Source organism: Drosophila innubila, assembly GCF_004354385.1.
Source record: "Drosophila innubila isolate TH190305 chromosome 3L unlocalized genomic scaffold, UK_Dinn_1.0 0_D_3L, whole genome shotgun sequence".
In the NCBI taxonomy this organism is placed as follows: Eukaryota; Metazoa; Arthropoda; class Insecta; order Diptera; family Drosophilidae; genus Drosophila; species Drosophila innubila.
In genome coordinates, this window is record NW_022995376.1 from 26,849,224 (window position 1) to 26,874,494 (window position 25,271).

At 32.6% G+C, this 25,271-nt stretch overlaps 1 protein-coding gene across 2 annotated transcripts; it reads left to right on the forward strand.

The window, feature by feature from the left end:
• Positions 1-2,960: 2,960 nt before the first annotated feature.
• Positions 2,961-24,455, forward strand: LOC117789109 (transcription factor AP-2-epsilon). 2 transcript variants are annotated; one of them, XM_034628152.1, is made up of 8 exons: positions 2,961-3,018; positions 19,644-19,874; positions 19,953-20,120; positions 21,960-22,167; positions 22,652-22,841; positions 22,917-23,181; positions 23,823-23,990; positions 24,047-24,455. In XM_034628152.1, exons 1-8 carry the CDS (start codon positions 2,962-2,964, stop codon positions 24,155-24,157), a joined length of 1,398 nt encoding a protein of 465 aa, XP_034484043.1. In that variant the 5' UTR covers position 2,961; the 3' UTR covers positions 24,158-24,455. The 2 variants fall into 2 exon arrangements, with proteins under 2 accessions (XP_034484043.1, XP_034484044.1); XM_034628153.1 differs by lacking the exon at positions 2,961-3,018 and adding an exon at positions 18,322-18,366 and having other exon boundaries at positions 24,047-24,454.
• Positions 24,456-25,271: the final 816 nt, after the last annotated feature.

Consider the following 25,271-nt stretch of genomic DNA (forward strand, 5'->3'; position numbering starts at 1 on the left):
ATGACTGCTGTTGTGGCTGCTGTCGTTCGTTCGTCCGTTCGTTCGTTCGTTCGTTCGTTCGTGGTAGTGATTGTAGAAAATGCTTCTTTATCTGGTCGCTCTGCGGCACAAATGCGCGTAACTGCAACACAAACAGAAACAATACATGCACGCAAACCTCAAGTCGACCCGTATAATCATTCCATTGGTGTGTGAACATTAAGACAGATCGAAGGTTTCTTGCCGATATCAAATGAATTCAAATTATCATGATATCTGCTGCTCGGTTGCACAAAAGTAAGCACTGGCAACAGAAAGCACCACTGACATAAATTATAATGTACTACAAAACATAATGTTAAATCAATATTATTCATCTATAAAGAAAATAATATCCTGATTTTGTTGATTTTCTTTTTATCTATTTTATTAAAAAAACGAACATTATTTTCAGTAACTTCCTGCTTTTTAGTGGAATACATAATTTTAATTTATTTATTTGTTATTTATTTTTTGGCTTAAAAGAACATTCTTAAAATAATGCACAAGTTACTAACTGGGGCTTATGTTGCAAGCATTAAAATATAAATATATATATTACTAAATAATGAAAATATATTTCATATTTTCTAATACATTTTATAGTTTACTGATTTTTCATGAATAGTATAATTATTTTTCTTATATATTACTCTTTTTTTTTGGTTTTATTTAATTTTATACAATTTGTAAAAATATTTTTTTAGATGTACACACGAATGTATTATTCAAAAACTGAATTTCAAATCAATATTTCTGACATGCAGTGACCCAGTTTTAATTTCAATCCTTTTAAACTGCAGATAATAAAAATGATGTAAAAATACACATGCTTTTAGTAATTTATGACTGTATACTCTTACATAGAATATAATGTTGAATTTTTTTTGATATTATACAACCACATATATATATATATATATATATATTTATGTACTTACGTATGTATGTATTTGAATGTGTGTATGTATTGTAAGTACGCACATTATTTTTGTTATAATCACTCAGCGATGCTGTGTAAAATAAAACCCCAGAGCAAAAATGGTAGGGCACTCACCACTGGCAAAACACATTGCCAAGCGTCCAATACCGAGTTTTTCCCAGTAGCATAAGTTACACCCCCGAGGCGAAGTGTGTTGGCAACCCCAGCTTTCCATATTTATATACATACATACGAGTATGTATATATGTCTGTATGTATGCATTTTGCAACCACCGCGCTTATATACTCGAGTACTTATATAGTACATTCCTACATGCATACATTAATATAAGCCAAATATACACACATGTGTATGTCTGTATGTCTGTATGTATATGTATATGTATATTGTATCTATGTATCTACACATATGGAGAGGCTGTGCTGCCGACGCAATAGCGATGCCGCTGACGCAGCCTCTGGGTTCGGCCCATTGTCTAGTAGTCAGCTTGAGGGGCGTGGTTTCCGAAAATATAAATGGCTATGGCTGTAGTTGATGCTGTTGCGCGTTTTAGCTTGAAAACGGCTACCAGCACACAGGCACAAACACATGCACACATACATAGCCAAGACAAAGTGGTATTGGTGGCCTGACTTATACAGGCGCTCTCTCCTCTCCTATGCCAGTGCTTCGTTCTTCTTACTCTTCGCGCTCTTAAAAAAGTAACTTAAATTAGACTCGTACTTAAGCCCAATAGCGGTTCGGTTTACGAGCGATTTACTCGCTAACGAATCGCGTAAATCTCGTTGACAATATCGTTCACGTATGAAGATAAATAAATCTAAAAAGCTTGTAGGTACATATACGGATATAATTAAATTATACTATTTACATGACAACACGGACAAGTCATTTTTATTTTAATTCAACTACAACTATATTATACAACATTCATTTAGTACGTTTCAAAATAAGTGATTTAGATAATCGATCGAACGAATTTGGAGGAACAATATCAGCTTAGGTTCAACTGAAATGTGGTTCGGTTTCCAACCGGTTTGCATCGTGTCCATTACTCTTTGCAATCATATCATCGCTCTCTTTGGAGTATCTCTTAAGCAAGAGAACGAGATTGTGATGGTGAGAGAAAGAGGGAGAGATAGAAAGAGTGAGGGAGAGAGAAAGAGAGTGAAACCTGCTTCGGGGAGGGTCAGTGCCTTAATGTCAAAGTGTGTGTCCGTGTGTATGTGCGGTACAAACATAAAGCGACGAACGGTCTTGTCGTTGTACGTGTATGTATGTATGTATGTATGCAAGTAGTATGCTCGTATGTATTTCGATGCATGTATATGTCTACATGCATGTGAGCAGCGTGTCCGTGTATGGGTGTACACATCTGTATTCAAACAGCAGCAGCATCGGCAGCATCGGCAGCATCGCAATACATCCCCTGAAGGTTTTTACGTCCAACCAGAAAATTTAGTTCAGTCGAGAACTACCGTCAGTGGCTGCGCAAAGGCAGAGTTTATTTGCGGGATTTTCGTTAAAGCAACTGAATATTACGGGGTACGCTGTATGCAGTGTGTTTGAAATTTTTTATGATTGCAAACAACTCGAATAACATTAGGTTTTTGTGATTATACATCAAGTTCCACCTACATACTTGAAATCAGTGCACCTGTAATTGCCGTCACTTTCACTTCGGACTAGTGATACTACATTCAGACATCAGTGTACATCAGTATAACATAATAATTTCATGCGTACATCGATGTACATGGAAGTACTTAATACAAATATACAGTTTCATATAACTATGAACTCCAATGACTTATAGTTGCCTTATTCAGTGCCAAAATATATCTATCTACTAAGTATTTGTACCTGTTCTGCGTCTAATCAAAGTGCTACAATTAGTGGCAGTGAAATCTTAACGTCAATCGTTCGACAAATCACTTTTCACCGAACGTCATCGTACTCTATGTAACCACAACTCTTGGAATTCTAAATCCAATCAAATATGCATATCTTACACCGGACCAATGACCATCAATTCGAGGATCAAAAATTCATGATGGTAAGCCAGGAACCAGCTCAGTTTATAATTATGGTCGATTATTTGATTTTGAATTCGTTTGTGTAGCATCAATTTAGTATTTGGTCTGTAAGTATCATCGGAATAAATTGATAATCTATCTGTGTCAAATAGCGCTCGATGCGTGAGACCCGGATAAGGTCCTAGGAATCCTACACACTGAACAATTATCTGTCAGCCATAATCAGTATCAGTGTTGTTGTGCAAAATACTAAAAATCCAATATTGAACCACTAAAGCCAATGGGGCTCTGTGATCTCTGATTGACATAAAAATTTCGTGCACGCAAGCAGTCAGGGTAATTACCATACCATACTACTTCAAGTGAACCATGTCTGCGATCTTAGCAGATTGATTACCATACGTTTTAGCAGCTCAACTAAAGCTCAATTTATAATAATGGAGCGCACTTAAGCTTGGAATTTAAAATCCCACAAAGGGCAAGCTTTTGGCTTTTTACACATTTTTTATAGTCCTCTTAAAGTTCTCAAAACACAAGTTAAAAACCCAGCTTTTAATAAAAAACTGCGGCTATTCTATCTATGAATACATTGCAGTATCATTAGTTTATAAAATCGAAACATCTCAACTTGTATAATAAAAATAATATAAATAATATAAATACTATTGCTGAGCAAAGGCACTATTAATTTCGCGTCTACTAAAAGCAGTCAAATTTGCTAAGAAAAAGTTGTTTTAATATCTTAAAGCTAAGATATTAAATTAACGTTTAAAATAAATCATGTATGATTTTAAATTTAAAACCCAAAGTAATAACACTTAAAAGTTTGGGTGTATTTAAAAATACTTAATCCAACATTCATTGATCCACTCAGACAAAAGGAAAAACTTTTAAGCTTACAATTTTCAGAAGATATTAAATGGATACAAATATGGCTATCAAATAAATTTTGTTATCATGAAACTGTTGGCATACATTCGATATCAATTGGATTTACTAACGGAAACAATAAGAAGCAAATATTAAGATCAACATATTTTTATTTCAGTTTATAATTCTATAATTTAAATTTAATATATTTGGTATTTTATTTTAATATTCCATACATCTTTTAAGAATTTAGGCGAATCATGTAAAAATACATAATTGAATATCATAGTTTATTGCATATGTGCAACAATATGTTTTACGTATATTGCTGAATAATTTATTAGAAGTGCATATACCTCTAAGGGTAAGAATACATTCTAATATGCATCAGGTTCGACAAATAAATACCCCTTGTCAAAATTCGCATTTCGACAATATTATAAATTGGTTCTGACATAAGATAGAAAATTAGAGTAATGGTCAGGAAAAATTTGAAAAAGAATACATATACATTAATATTTATATTCATGTTTAAGTTCAAGTTCTGTCTACGATTTTTTTCGTTCGATTGGAGCTTGCACTATCTACGTTTATCCACCCCCATTCAATTAGTTAAATTATATGGTTTATCGGCATTCCAAGAACTTTTTGATCCCTGCTCAAAAATACAGGGTAAAATGACGGGGCAAGGGCCAAAGATCAAAACAAAAACCAAAACAAAAGCACAACAAAGAGGCTGAGCAAAAGTCATCGCCCACAAAAATCATTTCGCATAGCCGTTGAAGTGGGTATTCCGAATGTGTTAGCGTTATCTGCCTTAGTTAGTCTTTCTGAAGTCTGAAGTCTCTGCAAATCAGGTAAAAGTTTCTCGCGTGATGCGTTGCCAAAATAATTTATGAGATTGAAGCACAACCAAACTCAACAAAACGTAGCGCCCAATTTGCGTGCGGCTCTGATATATATGCATCAGTGCAACATATTGATAAAAAAAAAAACAAAAAACGTTATGGAATTCTTAGTTTTCATGCTTCTAAATTCCCATCTTAGGTTTCATGCTCCAAAATTCCCATAACAATTTGCAAGCTTTTTTTGGTAACTACTGCAAAAAAAACTTGAAGCCCACGCTAAAAACTTTAGTGCATTCATACATACATGCACAATTAAATGAATCAAATACGTGTATTTTTGTTTGTACAAGCTTAATGCACGTTAATCATTTATTCAGTTAGCAATAATACTGAAGCACACGGAGAACATATTAGTTTTTTTCAATATTTCATTTAAGGGATTCAAAATGTTGTTAATTTTTACGGTTAGTACAGACAAATATGTATTTGATGTATACTAAAAGGCACATAAGGAGAACAATAATATTTTCAAGTCAATTTATATTATGTATCTAAATATCATTATGTAAAAAACAAAAACATATATATATAAATATTATAAGAACACCCAAGTCTAAAACATTGAAACGCATATACACATAACGTCAGCCATATTCTTCTTTCTTTGCCCCGAACCTATGAAAAAGTTATTCATGAATAACTTTCGAATATTACCCGATATTAATGATTAAGATTCTGTTAAGATTCGAACATAATTATTACATGCGAAAACTTTATTATAGCTTTACATTTGCTCTTATAGTGGTATTATTTTAAATTTTGAAAGTTATTATATGAAAAAATTTATTCGGCCTAAAATTTAATAACTTATTAATTTTTACTGTACTGACCAACATTTTATAACAAAATGTTGAGTCAACCAATTTTGAAGCTTTGAAACCTTACTTCTTACATTTCCATAGACAAATACTACTGTTAATCTCATAAGTAAATTCGATCACCATGGAATTTAAATTTAATAGGCATAACTCATCATATTTATTAACCGATGTTAAACACCACTAATTAAAAAAACTTGTACAACGGATGATTTACGAGAAATAAAAAGGGTTTTAACAACTCGTATAAGATTTTTGCGTATTAATGTACACATATTTATTATGTTTGGCTGACCAGCTTAATCAATATAGTTAGAGCTTTTGTACGAGTGAAACGAGCCGGATTCAATCACTGTATTACTTTGATCAAAAATAGTAGGGAATTTTACACTTAAGCTTTGCGGGTCTTTAAACAGTCTCTTCCTAAGTTAGTTGCATTGTTGTTGATATCCCCGCAGAGTCTCATTCATTTACTTTTAGTTTACACGCATATTAGGGAACTATCAAAATTGTCTTTTTTTTGTTTATGGTTTTTGATTGTGTTGAGTAAAAAACTTGCTTAAGCTTAGTGTTGGTTTGGTCGAAGTGAATATTAAGTACATTTTAATGGATGTCAAGATCAGTGCCAAAAACTCAAACGTTCTTTAAACACAGCATTCGCCTGATTCAACCACTATGTGACTTATCACATTTTCACAAACTTAAGAGGCTGCTTCGTGGACAACATTTTAATTAGATTATGAAAATAAAAATAATATTTTAGAGCGTTCGGAAGTCTATTTCGTAAAAATACTTTTTTGACTGTTTCGCCATTTGGAAAAAGTGAGACAAGGATAAGGAGTAGACTTTCCAGAGAAAATAAAGAATTTTTTTTATACAATAGTAATATAATTCACAAACAAACAATAGAAATATTTAATATTCCTATGTCAACATAACCTTTTGATCACTTTCATGTTTTTGAGTTAAGAAAAATAAAAAAAGTTCAGAAGTATTTAAATGGGATAGCGACAGTCTGCAATTGCAGATATTTTTCCCTGAAGAATTTTTATTTCTAACTGCTTTGTTTAATCTGGAGTAATTTGCATCTTCCGGATTTTATGGACTGGTATAAATTTTTTTTATCGAACATTTTTTATGGACCTTTTTTGGAACGCGAAATTTTTCCGACTTTAATAAAACATATATATATATATATATTTCCATTCTGATTAGGCTAATAATATTTTATGTATAACTTTTTGAAAAACCTAACAAATTTATTGGGACTAGGTTTGTGTTTTGTACAAGCTTTAGCTTATGCAGAATACATTTTGTAGAGTACTCTTTTAAAGGCAACATCCCCTTAAGCATAAAAAACTTGCTGAAAAATTAAAAAAATTGAAAAGACTTTATTTGTGTCAATGTGCATTCGTTTTGTTTATCATGGTGTATTAATTTACGTGTGAATTGTTGAATATGAATATAGAAGATATTATCTGAACAAAAAATTAGTTTTTATAAACTAATTTCAGATTTTCGATTTGATACGATAAGATTAAATTGAATCAGCTGAAATCGGTTTCAAGGAATACAATATTTGACAACTGTCTTCATATTATCAAAGGCACACATACAGGAATTTGTATGAGTAGAAGTGTGTATATGTAAATACAAGTATTACGATATGAGTATGTAAGCGCTCGTTTCGAACATCGCATCAAAATTGATTTCATTTGCAAAGAGGAAATTAAAAAGTCCACACAAAATGAAATTGAAATGCAAGATAAATGTAAATTTTCGCAACGTGGCCGCGAACTTCGAACGATAGCAAGTGTCGAAACTGCGGCGTGTGTTAGGCTCGTGGCAAAGCAGCAATCGGTTCGTTTTGGAATACGCCTGGTCCGGCCCAGTCCCAGTCCTGGCTGGGCCCCGTCAGGCCAGACCTGGCCAAAGCCAAAGCCAAAGCCAAAGCCAAGAATGAGCCGAGTGCAGTTTTACACTGTTGTGCAGTGAATTGCAGATCGCAGTTATTTTTTGCCGTCAATGTTGGTTGTTGGTTGTTGGTTGTTGGCTGTTGGACTTGAGCCGGTCTGCTGTCTGGTCGAGTCTACCTGGATGACTGGCTGCTTGCTTGGCAAATAAATTCGTACTCTGCTATTCGTCATAAGGCTGCTAGAACACAAAACACAAAACACAAACCTGAGTCCATGTCCCGTCTCTTGAATTTCACTTGATCCAGCGTTGTGCGTACATCCCGGTTGAATACATTTATGAATGAGTTTTACTACTTCATTAAAACGAAGATGTCGGCCTCGTCATGACAGTGGGAGTGAAATAGGGCGAAAGGGGTGAAGACGAAGGCTGAAGGCTGCTGAAGCCAGTGGAAGTTGCTGAAATAAACTGAATGCGTATGCGTATGCATATGCAGTCAGGGAAAAGAGACCGAGACAAGGACAGAGACAGAGACAGTCCCAGGGACAGGGACAGGGACAGGAACAGAGACAAGGAGCAGCAAGCGCGTAATAAACAAAAATCGATTATCGTTCTCCACGTATTTCCATTGTTGTTACGAATATTATATTTAAAGTTTGAGCGCTTCTTCTTCAATTCGTTTAATTTATAGCCGAAAACTCTTTTGGCCCATCCGGTTGATCCAACTCACTTCTACATAGTTGTACCGGACGTCCAGTCAATGGGAAAATATAAGAAAAGATAAGACCAACGCTTTTTCTCTTTCATATTCAAATCACATCCGGCATACAATATTATACATATGCTTGTACATGTCTATATACTTAAAAAACATACAAACATTTCAAATATATATAACATAATACTATTATTTTTTAATTATATTATACATATATTATGTTACAAAGCTGAAATTTATTTTATTCCCCCTTTTAAATAATTTATAATAATTCTACAGCTTCAAGTAGGCATATAAATAAATAAAACTTATAGCCTTATACACGTATATGTAGTAGTAAGAATTGAAGTATTTTATTCTACTTGCTCTGATTCAAATTGTCATCAAGTCGAAAATGATAAATTTACTTATGAGACAGCCCGAGGAAACATTAGAGCCTCTCGCACATACTCGTATTGTTCGAGCATATGGCCTAATTGGCAGTTCTCAAATATAGGCCCTGCCAGCAGCGAAATGGAGCGAATACGAATGCGTACGCGAGGCAGTCGAGACCTGGAACATTTTCGGTTAAGTGGAACGATTTGATGTAGTAATTTTAGTAATAACGGCAGCAGACAGATGCCAATTTGTGGCCATAGCTACTGTTTAACTACTCGAAATTGTTACGTCATCGGCGAGGAATGTTGGAGAGACGAAACATTGTTTCTTATAAGAACTAATTTAATCTGTGCTCCCGCACTTACAATTATACATACATACACTGCCCGACAACCGATTAGCACATCCAATGCTTCCCGTCTTTGATGCTTAATATCAGCCAATAGGAAAAAGCCTTCTTGATACATTATTTCACAACAAAATTATACACATGAAAAGTGTATGTTTTAAGTATAAACTTTAATAATCGCAATTTAAAAAAATTAAAAAAAAAAAAAAAATTAATTTTTAGCCACTTCAAAATTTTAAATAACATAAGAAAATAACACACACATTCCTGATGTAAATCAACATACAATTAATTGTATGGTTAACAAACAATTTCGAGAGTAAAGATCCATTAATATTTCATTAGATATGCTAGCATAAAGACGCTCAGAAAGAAAATACCCAAAACAACAGAAGATATATTAAATAAGATACAATAATATATATGTTGGATTCTTCTACATCTACATCTCCTGCACTACATATGTGTTAACTATGGTTAAGGAAATGTTCTATATATAGTAATTTAGGGTTTGCGAGCGCCCTAGTAAGGATACAAAAAAGATATTCAGTAATCTTAGAATATATGACACATTTTTTGTATTTAATTACATTATTTTAAGTTTTCATTATGTTGCAATGAAAAGTGAAAACCTTTTTATTCTAAATAATTTGGTAATATATTATTTACAGCTTACCAATTTTAATTTTTTCATAAAGTAATATCTTATTAATCAAAATATACTAATTTATGGAAAGCCATATTTTATAAAAAGTTTTCTTATAGGAAAATTAAATAAGAAATGTCGCAATTTATTTCATAATAGTGTCCTTAATATAATAATGAAAATTTCGATGTAATACATAATAATAACAATAAAAAGATTTTTTTTCATAAAAATTAAATTTGAATTGTCATGTTTCCATTTTCAATAATAACAATGAAAAGGTCAGAGTTGCCGAGTTAAACTGATTACACGCCATCTATTGGTTGTTGGACATAATTGGCTTCCTGCGCTTTAACAACAAAACTGCTACAGTTTTATGTGGACAATAGAGGGCGCATGTGGCAACAAAGTAATACTCACAAGATGGCGCTTTTGACTACGATGCGGAAATTTGCCACCACTTATTTTCATACTATGCGTATATCTTATTTCTATTGAACAAGGTTAAAATGATTCGATATATTTCTGGAATTAAATGTTGCTACTACTACAATAACAAAGTAGAGTTTTCTTTTAACTTTTAGTTTTTTTGTTGGAAATGAACTGCTTACCAACCACCCCGGGCGCTAAGATATAAGGGGCGCCGATATTTCAAAAAGAGTTTGAACTTAGAAAAAATTTGAGGGGTTGAGCCTGAAATTAAATAAATCAGACAACGAAAAGTGCGAAAACAATTTTAATATTTGGTTGCAGATGATAACAAAAACATACCAGAAACTGCTACATTTCGAATTCCATTTTTAGAATCAATCGACTCCATCATTTAGCAACTAAAATTTAGATTTGAGGCAATTTTTATTGTTTCTGATGATTTGAATTAATAAACAGGACTATAAAACTAAATCCAAATTGGAAAGTGAACTTGAAAAGCATACAATGAATTTGACAACGAATTTTGAACGATTCTCATCACATCCTTACATCACATCAGCATAAGCATCGTTTATTTAGCAAACTTCAAATAAATTTTAACCACTTACGATCATCAATTGGACAAGATAACTTAGCAGTCTCCGTTTGCTATCAATCGAATATCTCCAAATATGGTAAAGTATTTTATGATTTTGCTTTCATAAAAGCTATCAATTAATACCTCAATTTGGGGGACCTTAAATCAATTTTACAATTTTAGAAATAACAATCCATTATAAAATTAAAGTTTAAGATTCTTAATTTTATCATGTACTTTTAAAGTATGTTTTTAGGATGTTATTGTTAAATTCAGACAATATGCGGATAAAATGGCAACGACTCAGCATTTTAAAAGTCAAAGAAGTCTAAAATATTTGATTTAACTAAAAAACATGGGCTGACGTGGGCCTGGCCAAATTTGAAAATTAACTTCCGATAGGTCAACATTCTAAGAGTATTGTCACCCAATTTGGTTCCTCTAACTCGAATAGTCTCGGAGTTAAAAATGTTCAAACTGGTATACCATAACCTATAACGAATCTAATAGTACCCATTTTTATGTAACGAGCTAATTATCATGTTATAAGTTTTTATTGTAGTAACATTTAATTAATTTAAGCAAACATTTTTGACACTGGAGTTCAGTTTAATATGTTTTTAAAGGAATCATCATTGTATTGTTTATTTGCTTAAAAAATGTGTTGCTAAAAAGAAATTGTAGGGGGTGGAGGGGGCGCCGACAAAATCTTTGCCCCGGGAGCAACTTTGCGTCGCAACGGCGCTACTGTTGAGACTGAAATCTGCTCACATTAACGTGTTTATATGTAAGAAAAGAATAAATGTAGCAAAAATATGTGCAAGAAAGGCATTTCAACTGCAGTTTCTGTCATTTGAGAGGAAAGGGTCTTTATTTTTTAAATTGGGTTTATTCGGTCTGTTTTTTAATCAGTAATCCCTTCTTTATTTCTGATGGATACAGTAATCAGTACCTGCTAAATGACATGATACCTTCTTATACAAATCAGACTAGGACGTTTTTTCATCGCTCGTAGGAAGCAATGGTCGCATTCACCAGGCACGATTGCTTCCTGATAATTTTTGTGATACCTCTGATACTTCTGGGGAACGGGACTGATACCGTAGCATGATACCAAATTTTGGGTATGTATCATAAAAAAAGGCTGCTACTTTGTGCTACTTTTCTGCTCCCTTCAGATTTTCTTATCGAAATACATGAAATGTTTATCGAAAGTTTTCTTTGTTATCAATGTGCAACTGCAGTAGCAGTTTTTCAATAACAAATAATTTATTTTAATTTATAAGATAGTTTTATTTTAATTTCCTATCTACTCTGTTCATAACTTTTATTATCGATAATAATTCGATTATCAGGTGTAGGCAGAATAATGTATCAAAGCTTTCACCAGGAAGTATCAATGCGACCAATTATAATCAGGTATCATACTATTTTAAAAAAATTTAAAAATGTTTGTCGTTGGAAATTTTATCCTGAATGCAATAAGTTGCAAAAAAAAGAAACGAATAATTGTATGCACGCTGCTAGATTTGGCAGAAAAGTTCTGTAAGTTTGGCTAAGATATTGCAAAAAAAAAAGTTTTTCATATAAAAGGTTAAATTAAGCCCGACGTTCATATGGCAGCTATATGATGTAGTCATCCGATTTACACCAAATTTGAACAGGGTGTAACATTTAGTAAAAATACATATTCTGTGAGTTTGGTTGAGATAGCTCAAATACAAAAAATTGCATACTAAAAGTTAATTTGCATCCAATTGCTAAAATGACAGCTATATGATTTAATTACCCGATGTTGACCAAATTTGGTCAGGTTGTAACAGGCAGTCTCAAATACACAACCTGTGAGCTTGGTTGATATGACTTAAACCTCTTACGGGTAAGACTGTCTGTAGACGGTCATCCGTTTTTTAAATATAAATGTAAAGCTAATAAATTTTTCTGTTCGAATATATTTATTGTATATTAAGAATTGATTTTCTGACGCTTAAAAAAATATATTATTATTTTCCGATGAACCGTTATTTTAGAGAATATTGTTAAGCATTGAAATTGTGGATAATACCAAATTTAATTATGACCAAATAAATTTGTTTTGATTTATAAAAAAAAATGAAAATATTAATTATGGTTTAATTTTTATATAAAAATGTAAATAAAGTATTTATTATTTTTAGTATTTAAATTAATTTTCATAGTTTAAAATGATCTCCAACAAAATAATAAAACTATTATTTTCTTGACTTACCTTTATGTCATAATAAATATGACTTTAAGTTCTCAGGAATCAAAAAAAAAAAAAAAAATATTAAAAAGAATATTATTTTTCAATTTTTTTAACAACAATAATAACATAAGAAAAAAATAATAAAAAAAATACGATGAGGTAAATAAACTATGCCTTTGTATGTTTAATCTAGTTTACACTAGGTGACTAAAAGGCTGCTTCTAAGTACTTTCGATAAATTATATATTTATTGTCTGTGCAGTTGCATAAATTATTGGGGTTGGAGTAAATGTCTAAAAAATTTAATTCTGGTAGTTGAGGTCGGGTCAGAGATTTTTTATGAAATGAGAGTTAAAAAAGTTACTGCTTGTTCTTGTAGTACTTTCTTTTGTGTATTTGTTTTAGAAAATACTTATGTGTATATGAATGTTTTTTTTGGGAATTTCCTAGACAAAACGAGGATTATTATCGAACAGACTTAATATGTATGTATGTTTCTGTTATATATACACATATGTACATATATGTTGTATAGTCAATAGAGAGGTAATCCACAACAATATGTTTGCCTCTTTACCTGTGTAATAGGTAAAGTCAGAATTTGGAGTCAAAGCTCTTTTAATGACAATTGATCATTGGCGAGTGGATAGCATTTCATTAGAATACCATGTGTGTGCGTGTGTATATATGTGGATGTGTGTATTTATGTTTCGTTCTGCACACACTTGAGGTGGAGGTGAAACTATTTCGACCTGTTCAACGGCTTCCATCTGTCTACCTGTGCTTTCAGAAACCAGACAATCAACCATTCCAACCTTTATAATTTATTTATTTTTATCTTGAATTACGGTATGGGAGTATTGACCACCAGTGTAAATTTCAAATTTCAGCATATTCACTACCGACAATAGCTTACAATTCAAAATCTCGTGTGATTGAAAATACAATACTTAAAAAAATAAAAAAAATAATAATAATAAATAAAACTCAAATAAAAAAGAAGTAAAACACGCACGCAGAGTTTCGCATACTCGTACTTATAGAATGACTTATTGTACAATAAACTTTTTTTATTTGATGTCTGGCCTATTTGGTAAATAATAACTTTAGGCCAAGGCTGCATGGCTCCAATATTTGAAGTGAAATAAAACTCCTCTTAATATATTTAGTTGATTGAAAAATGCAAATCCTTTAACAAAACAAATCATTTTTCATAATTAGACTCTTAGTTTTGAAAACTACTTTCATGTTGTTTTAAAAAGTGAAAATTCTCTTGTCGAGAGTGTACAACTACCAGATACCCTGCTTTGTACGTGATCACTGCAGTATTTTCATCTTCTTCATGGCTCCTGGATAATCCTCTGCGTTTATTATCCGATCCTTTTCGAGATTGATCACTCATATAGATCTTTTGCTTTGAGCTTTTTTTGATTTGAAATAAACTTGACTTGAATCGTGGAATCTACGTATCAAACTCTAGTCTTATAGTCTCAGAGATCAACGCGTTCATACAGAGCGACGGTCAGGCGGACAGACAGAGCTAAATGACAACGGGGTCTGCCACGTCTCCTTTTACCTGTTACATAAATTTGGACAAAACTCTTTTAATCTATATTTACTGGGATCAATATATAAAAGTAAACCAATGAATATTGAAGCAACATTTAAAAGTTATTGTTCATTATGAGAGACTATACCAACCATAACAAGGGGGCTCCGCCCCCTGCTCACTACGCTCGCGGTGAGGCGTGAAAGGGCTACAGTCGAGCCCCCTTGGACAGTTATATGCTCGCTACCCACATTTTCGCGGCAGTTAGACTTAATGACAATTTATAAAATAAACTTCAATTCGTACAGAGGCTAAATTGAATTGACACTTTTATCTTTTAAAATGTTATAATAAAAAACTTACATAAATATATGCCAATTTAGCATTTATGGATTAACATACACGCAATTTAATGAACAATTGAATTAACAGAAGAAATGTATATTAACATAAAATTAATTAACATAACAGTCATATAAAATGTCTAACATAAATGTTAATGTAACATTAACATAACATGTGTACCTGCTGTTACCCCACCCCTCTAGACTGTGCGTAGAACGGCGTGCAAAGCGAAACTTATTTGCTTAACATATTCGTTGCTTATTATCCGATCGCAATGAAATTTTCAGCATACATCACAAAGATGGTAATCTACAGGTGTGCTGATTTTGAAATCTCTGCCTATTAAATTGGACTTGTAATTGAATATTTAAGTTTTTTGTCGATTACAGGAAAAATGGGGAGGTGGGAAAATTCTAAACTTGATTTGCGCGCGCAACTTAGCAGTATTGTCACCAAACTTGGTAGCTCTAGCTCTTATAGTCTCTGAGATCCAGGTGATTATATGTCCTTCATGTATCATATTTCCTCAAATATTTTCTCTTTTTATTAACCGATCTTGATGAAATTTTCAGCACACCTCAGAGCTCGTTCTTTCATCCTGTGTGTCAAGTTTCAAAGCTGTAGCTTGTTATTAGATTTTATCATAAAATTTTTATGTCATTTACGTGGGCTAACGTGGGCGAACGTGGGCGTGACCAAATTTTAAAATAATCTTGATATAAGTCAACATCCTAGGAGTATTGTCACCAAATTTAGTTGCTTTAACTTTGTGTTCAAATCATAGTTATCACAAATCTAATAGTCTCTGGTCCCTATTTTTTGGGTGCCGAGCTAAAAACAACAGAAACAACAGTTTATCATCAGGAAAAGCTCAAGCAGCCCTTCAGATGAAGATAGTGACCAAGAATAAACAAATCTGCAGAATAGATAAGCAGACAAGCTTGAACTGCCCAAATGAAATCATACTGCGAGTATTCGACCTATTCTCACTTGAACATGACCGCATACAACCTTACACCTATAAGTCAACATATGCTAAGACCAACCGTCTAATCAGCAGTCACCAGTCGTTGGGTCAGATGGGATCCGTATCGAAGCTCAGTCTTCTTATGCTCGAGTATAGTAAAAAGAGTAATTATGTAATTTGGCAGGTTGTAGCCAAAGAGTGGCTACACAACTTGTTTCGAATAATTTTTCTCGGCCCAAAATATTAAGAAATGAACTGAGTTCCGAGTGAGTCTAGCTTTTGGCTTTGATCAACTCAAACGCACATTTTTCAGTGAGTATGCATGAAATCCGTTGGGCAGAAAAAAACCAACTAAAAGCCGAAATTCGTACAAGACAAAAGCAAACCGGTTTATCTGTATCGTTAAATATTCTATTAGATGCTGGCAAATGACAAGATAATCCAAAGTAATCAATCAAAATTATTTTAATTTATAAAGCCACAATAAAGTCGTGTCCAGATCGCAATTGCCACGTTCGAGCTGGGCTAACTAAAGTCAAATACATTTACATATCAATGTATGTATATATATACATGTTTGTAAACTGTACATACGTACATATGCAAAAATAAAATTATAAACAAACATACATTAGTATTTAACATAGATGTCAATATTAGAAATCTCAAATTCAACATTAGACTAACTACACATTATGTATTTATTCTTTGTACATATCTAATATCTGAAATTGAGATGAAATCATTTCTAAATAAAATACTTTCCGTCTATATATCATTATTTATGAATGCGGAATTGCGGACACTCAGGAACTTAAACAGAGGCACTTCTACATGTAACACATATAATTATTAAAGTTCTTAACATAATTTTGCATCTTACACATTATTATTGTAGGAGTCGTCGTATTTTCCAAATTTAAAGAATCAACAATAGCAGTTATGAATAACCAGGCATTAGCAGTCATTGTATTATACTCGAACTTGTATTTAGCTTTATTCACATTATCATCTAAATCTCCTCGCATCCTGCATTTTCTAAGGACGTGCGAAACAGGATGCTACAATGGCTTTCCATATCAGGGGCCATTCACGACCACTGTTGTTGTCAAAATTCCGCCAAAAAGCTACATGTACATATATAAATACATACATGTACTTATGTATGAACATCCTTCCCTTTGCTTGTCCTGGCCGTATGCACTCCTATGGCGTGAATATTTGTGTACACATGTCAAACCGCCATTTGGGAACATACATACACACGTATATATATAAATAAAATCACGGTTACAGTTATCATTTGATGCGAAAGCCATGTTTTGAATAACGGCTCGGATTTTTGCTCGTCGTTTTTAAGATAATTTTGGGCTTATTTGATTCATTTGAATACATTTAAATACATAAACGTAAATGTATAGATACAGTTTTGTAGTCCATGTTTGCAATTACTTAGATAATATTATTTCGGATGATCCACCGACAACTAAAAACATATAAGCTATTATTTTTAATTTATTTAATATAATTTGAATATTATGTCCAAATGCTACAAGTACAAATGACCTATAATTTATGGCATTAATCACAAAAGATTTATTATTGATTGTTATATTATCAAATTATATCTTCATCTGATTCAACTAAAAATCTGAGTAGCTTGTTTTTATTTATTTTTGAATTGCGACGCGGTCTTAATGATATTAGGTAACTGATATTACCAGAAGTGGGCTCGGATTTTGTAAATTAATTTCTCGTTAATTTACCAATTTCGTTCTTATCAAGCCTAAACTATTATAGAAGCAGTATGTACAGTTGAGTAAGATGTTCATATGTATATACATATAACTAGTGTGCCGATCATAGCGAAATTTGTACAATTCATTGAACACACATATTTATATATATATGTATATATGTATTTATCGATGGATATATGTAAGTAAAAAGATTTTGATTCGTTATATGTATTTCCTAAAATTCTGCAACAAAAAAGAAAACTACCACAAAAACTACACAACAATTATTCACAATACGTACGTGTATGTGTATGTGTGTATACAATTAAGTACTCAAATATACACGAGTAGACGTATTTTCTTAGTCTGCACTGTCGTCGGCGAATGCAAAAACATCCGACGAAGCGTTGTTACGACGCCGGCGTCAAGAGTTGGTCTGATGCTGCTGCCATTGTTGTTGCTGCTGCTATTGTTGCTGTTGCTGATGGTGGTGGGGCTGCCCTATCGGCACGCGGTCTCGACCAGTTTTCATTTCGTTTTTGGCTTTCACGGACTGCTGTCGTCGCTATCGTCGTTGTCATCGCCGTCGGGTCAATCAAGTTGTGCCAATATTTAATAATTATTGTAGTAAATAAACCCACCGTTGGTGTGCTTATAACCAAACATAACCAGCTCAGAACTGAGACCAAATAAGAACAGATAATTAATTAAGAGATGGACATTTATTAAAGGACTTATATTAAAAATTCATTGTGATTAATTAGTATTGTAAGTATAGTAAAAAAGTGTATACTGTGTATGGGTGATACCGTTTTTTGTTTTCGAAAAATGCATTATTTCAATCTTCGGAATATTAATGCTTTAGTTACTTGTACAATATGATAACATGACTTTATCCTATGTGGATATGCCAGCTGTAATTGAAATTCAGGTAAGACTAGCAACTTCATATGAAACCAAGTACCAATTTCAAATCAGATTAGTGTAATAAACATATGAATATACGATTATGTTTGAAATTTGAATAAAACCCGACGGCAATGCACTTGGTTTCTTTAACTCACGTGCATGCAACGCCATTAATATTTTTTTAATTTTTAATTAATCGAATGTTACAAATAATAAATAATAAATTAAATCCCAACAATTTTTGATATCCAATTTTCAGATAAAGGATACTCAGTTAAATATCCTAAAATAAAGAAAAATATAAACATTTTACATTTTTAACAGTATGTACAAACAAATATAAATATTTTGTTGTACGACCTTTTGAAAACAGCTAGAATAACACAAAAAAGTGGCACCTTTGCTGTTTAAAAGAAACTGCGATATTTATTTTAATGAAACACTTGCACTTCAAATCTGATGAGCCAGATTAGATACAAAAGTCTTAGTACGAACTATTCTTGGTTAAAACAGTAGCTTTCGTTTGGTCATTTCATTTTTTCTTTATAATTGCTATTAGCCTTTCCGCACTTTGTCTACAGTTAAATACATATATAAATATGAATGTATGTATGATATTCATAATTTTAAACACAAGATCTTGTAGTATCTTGTAAAGGCACCCAAATAATCAACTCGACGATCGGAATATGGAAGATAAAATTGTGAATTATAAGCTATAGGACTACATTTATCACGTTACAATAATCGTTCAAATATTGTGGTGGTGGACTATTTCTTCTTGATATTGAAGATATTATAAACAATTACAATTCGCTATATTTATGAGTATAACACTACTAATAAATACGGTATTTTTTAATAATTACGATAAGTGTATGACAGAATTGACAATTGCTATACAGATTATATGTACATAAGTATTTTTGTGCAAATGGATTAGAAATTTTTGGATAGACCAAAGTGAATTCTGAGATATAAAATTTAAATAAAAAATTAACAAAATAATAAATAAAATAATTATAATATTATATAATATAAATTGTGAAATGAATTTAACATGAATTGCATTTATTTAATGTAACTATTGCACTAATTTAGCGCAAGGTTATTAAAATATAAAATTAAAATGATTAGATCAAATTATGATTTTAGTTTAATTATGACAGCTAGTTATAAAAGATATACGAGTAACAGTTATAGTATTTACAATAATAATTATTTCGTGATTGTGGGAAATAAATACTAATATAAATATATGTTTAATAAAGTGAATTAATGAATTAAAATTAATTACAGGAACGCCTTAGTGGACATGGTAGCTTGGGTCTCTCGAGTAGTAGTCCTGCTTATACAACCCATTCAGGAGGACATTCAGGCAGAGGTGGTCCAACTTCTGGACACAGTGGGCACAGTGGCACCCATGGGTCGGCAGCTACCATGCATCATCAATCACTGCAGTCTGATTTTCAACCTCCATACTTTCCACCACCTTTCCACCACTCAGCTCAAAGCCCTCCTCAGCAACAGGTAAGTGTTCCATAATGGGGCACCACACCAGTGGGACGTATCATTTCCAAAATAGTTTAGATATCTGGCTATTTACAGAATCACGGACCGCTCGAGTACTTGGGTACGGATCCATACGGACAACCGCTGTCTTCATTGCACCATGCTCCTCTTCATCATTACAATCAGTTGGCGGGCCTTAGGTCTACACAGGATCAACTGGGTATCCACAGAACCCATAGGGACGCTGAGCTGCAAGGACATGTTGTAAGTACACTCATAATTAACGAACACATAAAAAAAAATCCCTGCTATTGTCTGTCGATTTCGCTTGAGCTGTTATCCTAGCTGAGAATTCTTGATTAAGAATTTGGTCAAATTCTTCACTTTCAAACCTTATAAATACGTACAAAATATAAACACAGCAGTTGAAACTTCACATTCTTATAATAATCGCCGACGTTATGGCTTTATGAATTCCATTTAAGTGCATTATGGAACACTGAAAAAATGCTATGAAGTATTTCAAAAATGTTCTTGGGATTTCTCTAAAACATCTTGCAAATAACAACGAAAATTCCTGGGCCAAAAAGAAAAGAGTTTATATATATACTTATATGTACGTATGCGTTTATATACGTGTATGTATGTGTGTGCATAATATTAAGAAGGATACTCGCACACTTTTGGGGGCTTTTAACGAACTTTGCCCTTGCAACCACGGCTAGGGCAGTTGCGTTGTTGGCGTTCCAAAAGGCGTATCCCCCGTAGTGCTTGTGCGCATACATACTACATACTTCACTCATACTCATACAAAGAATACACACATATATATACGATTGCCTGAACACAGGATTGGCTCAGCTGTTGGCTGCTTCAACCCCAGGGTTTATGATTATGGCTTGTAAAAGCAATAGTCTGCCCATAATTGGAGAAGAATTTATACTAGCATTATTATTTTCGCATATTAAATATATGCAATGCCATTCAAGATGTTCATCGAAATATTAGATAATTTCAGTACACACAACGCTCAGTTACTTCAAGAGTGTAATAACTCAAAAACCATGATTTTTCAAAACAAAAAACAATACTCGTTTTAAGCTTTCAATTCAGTACCAACGTTCACTAAACAGAACAAATCATGTTTCACATATGAAGAGCATAAAAGAAATCTATATCAAATTTACACAACTATAAAACAGGATATAACAAATATTTCTGCATCATTAATTGAGAAAAAATATGCAGTAAATATATGCTTGGTATAAATTCGATCCTTTTTTTGCCAATTTGATAAACCTATCTGCGTAGGTCCTTCTTTCTCGGGAGAAATGTGTGTGATTTGAAACCCTGTGCCGAGTGTATAATAAGATGCTGCAAAAGGCAGAAGAAGGATGGTTACATAGAGGAAAACTCAGATGAAGGCACAGATAAAACATATATCAGTTTGTCCGTCTGTTTCTTCAATCAAACCAGACTTTTATTTCGAAATATATTCTAAGTGGACAAATAATATTAACTTCCATTTGTGGCATGGATTACATAAATCGGAACTAACCAGCTCATATTACTATGTATTAGACATTTGGTAATTTATAAACAAGTCGTTTTGATCTTAAATATCTCGGCCAGAGTTATACTGAGCTAATCAAAATTTTCATTAATTTTTTCCTTTATCAATCACAATTATTATATTAATTAATTTTGTATATATATTCTAAGTTCTGATTGTGGTTCTTAAGCTTTAAGACTATATTGATGAAACTGGATTGAAGTCCGTCTGATTGATCAAATTACTATTTCAACAATTGTTTAAAAATTAGGCTTAAGTGGTAAAAACCTTTCTTAAGATGTCTCATCCAAATTCCTAATCAAATTTGATTAAAAATGTATTACAATTTTATATACTTTTCATTACAATCTTTTTTTTTAACAAAATATTTAACTAAATTGAACAAAAAATCTGTTCATATTACCAAAAAATGTCAGTTTATGTTAACACTTTTTTTTATAAATTGAAAGATTTTGATACCTTGAAGTTGTATAATCTTTTTAACGACATAATGTGAATAACTTAAGTCTCTACTAATTTTGTTACTATAGACTCAACTGTCACATGGTTTTCCGTACACGGAGCGAAGAAGTGATTACGGCAGTGCAATATCAGCAGGAGCAGCACACGGCACCAGACTTGGACATGAGCATGAATCCCTGGCCTTACATCAAGCGTTGCAAAACGCAGTTGATGATGTCCAAGCTCCAGCCCTTGATGACAACGTAGCTTTTATGTCAGATTTACCTCTAATAAAAAGTAAGTTTTGATTTACACAAAACATTTTGTATGTAAGTACGTAAACTATAGAGCTAGACACCCACATTGAAACAATGTTCTGAACAATCTACATGATCCCAGTTATCGCATATCCCTATTACACGAATTCGAGTATGTATAGTATATTTGCAAGGCGTTATTTGCAAGAGAATGCAAGAGAACCTCACCTCACAACAATATTAAAAAAAAAATATGAATTGAATTTAAGGCGGTACCACAAACATGCGAGAATAACAATGCCCATCAACCCCTGAATTGTATAAATACTTATTAGGTGTGCGATGAAATTGTAGCTGGCTTCTCTAATTGGCAGGATTGCTGAAAAATGATCCTTGTACGCTGAGTTCACACTTTTCAATTTCAAAACATTAGCTCAAAGACAAATGTTTTCTTTAGAATGCACTGTTCGCACATAAGCATGTGTGTCTTTAAATATGTTTTAAACTGTAATATTTCTCCACAGGCATGAAAAGTGGGAAGGACGCTGGAAACCTAGGCTCAGGGTCGCCAAGTGAAGTATTTTGCGCAGTCCCAGGTCGACTCAGTCTTCTGTCGAGTACTTCGAAATATAAGGTTACAATTGCGGAAGTTCAGCGTAGATTGTCACCGCCCGAGTGCTTAAACGCATCCCTACTGGGAGGCGTTCTAAGAAGGTACGCTTACGCCTTACTATCAAAAAATATGCGAATAGGCATTATTAATTAATTGTTAATACTAATTCACATTAGAGCGAAGAGCAAAAATGGAGGCAGATTATTAAGGGAAAAGCTTGAAAAGATTGGACTAAACCTACCAGCCGGACGCCGAAAAGCAGCAAACGTAACACTGTTAACATCTTTAGTCGAGGGAGAAGCAACACACTTGGCCAAAGATTTTCACTTTGTTTGTGAAACTGAGTTTCCAGCCAGACAATTGGCAGAGTATATTGTGCGCCATCAAACCGAACCCCAGGATTCATATAGACGGAAAGAGCTCATCCTTCACTCGCAACAAGTAAGTATTTTTGTTAGGGTATCACTCACTGAGCGACAATAATTCCAATTTTATTATCGTCTTCAGCTCGTACGTTTTGTTCTCCGTATTTTTTTTTTGTCCTCTGAAAGAACTGCAATCAATAGGTTTAAGTTTTCTTAAAAGTTGGAGTGGCAAACCCCAAAAAGTATACATTTGAGGGACTTATACCGAAACTAATAACAAATTTCGGAACGTTCCGAGTACTTTATAAAAGTTTCTATTTCGAATTTGTGCATTAAATTCTGGTAATAGGACCAGTACGTACATCTAAGTTTGTTAAATGTAAAAAATTAATTTTTGTACGTTAAGAGAAATTTTTCGATATATATATACAATTAATAAATACATAAAGAATACTTTTTCGCAAGAGCTTAAAACATGATGTACGTGTATATTGCTTTCTAGACCCCGGAAAAAAAGAACAGGGGTTTGTAGCGGAGTCTAACCCGCTTTACCCCACGAGGGCCGTCCTGCTCAACCTAGCCTAAGAGATATTTTTTAAATTGACAATAATTTCTTTCTGCCAATAAGCTAATATAATTATTAGCTTAATGTAATTAGGCAATATAAATTAATCTTAGATTGAGTCTTAAATTTTATTTCAATATTTTTGTTTTTAGATTACAAAAGAATTGATGCAAATATTGAGCCAAGATCGAACCACACACTTTGGAACAAGGTCACAGCATTTATTGGAGCCTTCAATGCAGCGTCACTTAACACACTTCTCCTTGATAACGCACGGATTTGGTTCTCCTGCAATTATTGCCGTACTGCACGCTTTTCAGGTAAAAACATACATATAAGTATTTTAACACAAAAACTCACAAACGACTCATTACAGACGTTTCTTAATGAATCTTTAAACTATTTGGAAAAATTATACCCTTCAAATGGAGGCGGAATGGTATCCTCATCTCTGGATAAAAGTAAAATTGACAACGATAAGAAATGATAGACTACATTGCAACAAACTCGTAATTTAACAAATCTTATAATACAAAATTAGGTACAATATATATTCTAATAAGTAATAAATTATTGTATATTTATTTAATTTAGTGTAAATTATTGGAAATTTGTAAAACCGTAATTTTTAGGTACATATTAAATACATATGTACATACACTGAAATGTATTATGATTTCTTAAAATTAGGAAATTGAATCAACTTATTTCCGTCAGAAGTTGCCAAGGGGTTTACAACACTTAAAACACAAATATCCGGGTTTTATTTTTTAAGTATTCTACTATTTAAACATTTTAAAATTATACAAAGAAATAAAATATGTTTTTAAAACAATACGTTTACGATTTTTTCTTGCATATAATGTGCAAGCTAAAGCGGCTAGTATCAATATTACAGCCGGAGTCTCTTGGATTTATATATTAAATTGAATATCGTTCATCACAAAATTGGATACCAGAAATTTTGGGCCATGGAGAGACTTTCGTCACTAGGCTTTTACCTCGTAAAGAGGTTTTTTTTTTGGAAGATATCAGTAATTCTTTTAGTTTCATATGCTTCTTATATTAATAATTTGAAAGAAGGTTATTAATATGCTTACATCAAATTGTATGGCTGCTATATGATATAGTGAACCGATTTGAATTAAACTTGGACAGAAAGTATATGACCAACTTAGTTGTGTATTCTGATAGACTGGTTGAGATATATCAATAACAAAAAAGGTTTTCATACTAAAACGTGATTTTCGACCGATCGTTCCAATGGCAACTATATGATATAGTGAACCGATTTGAACCAATTTTGGTTAGAATGTATAAAACTAACTTAAATGCAATATCAATCAGATTGATTGGGGTATCTTAAACAACAAAAAAGTTTTTCGTACTAAAATATGATTCTCGATATGATTCCGGTATTCCTATGGCAGCTATATGATAAAGAAAACCGACTTGAACAAAATTTGGTTGGAATGTAAAAAACTGACTTAAATGCATTATCTGTCAGATTGGTTTAGATATCTCAAAAAACTTAAAAGTTTTTCTTAGCAAAACGTGGTTTTTGACCTACCGTAAAATGTATATGTTATATTCAATTAACA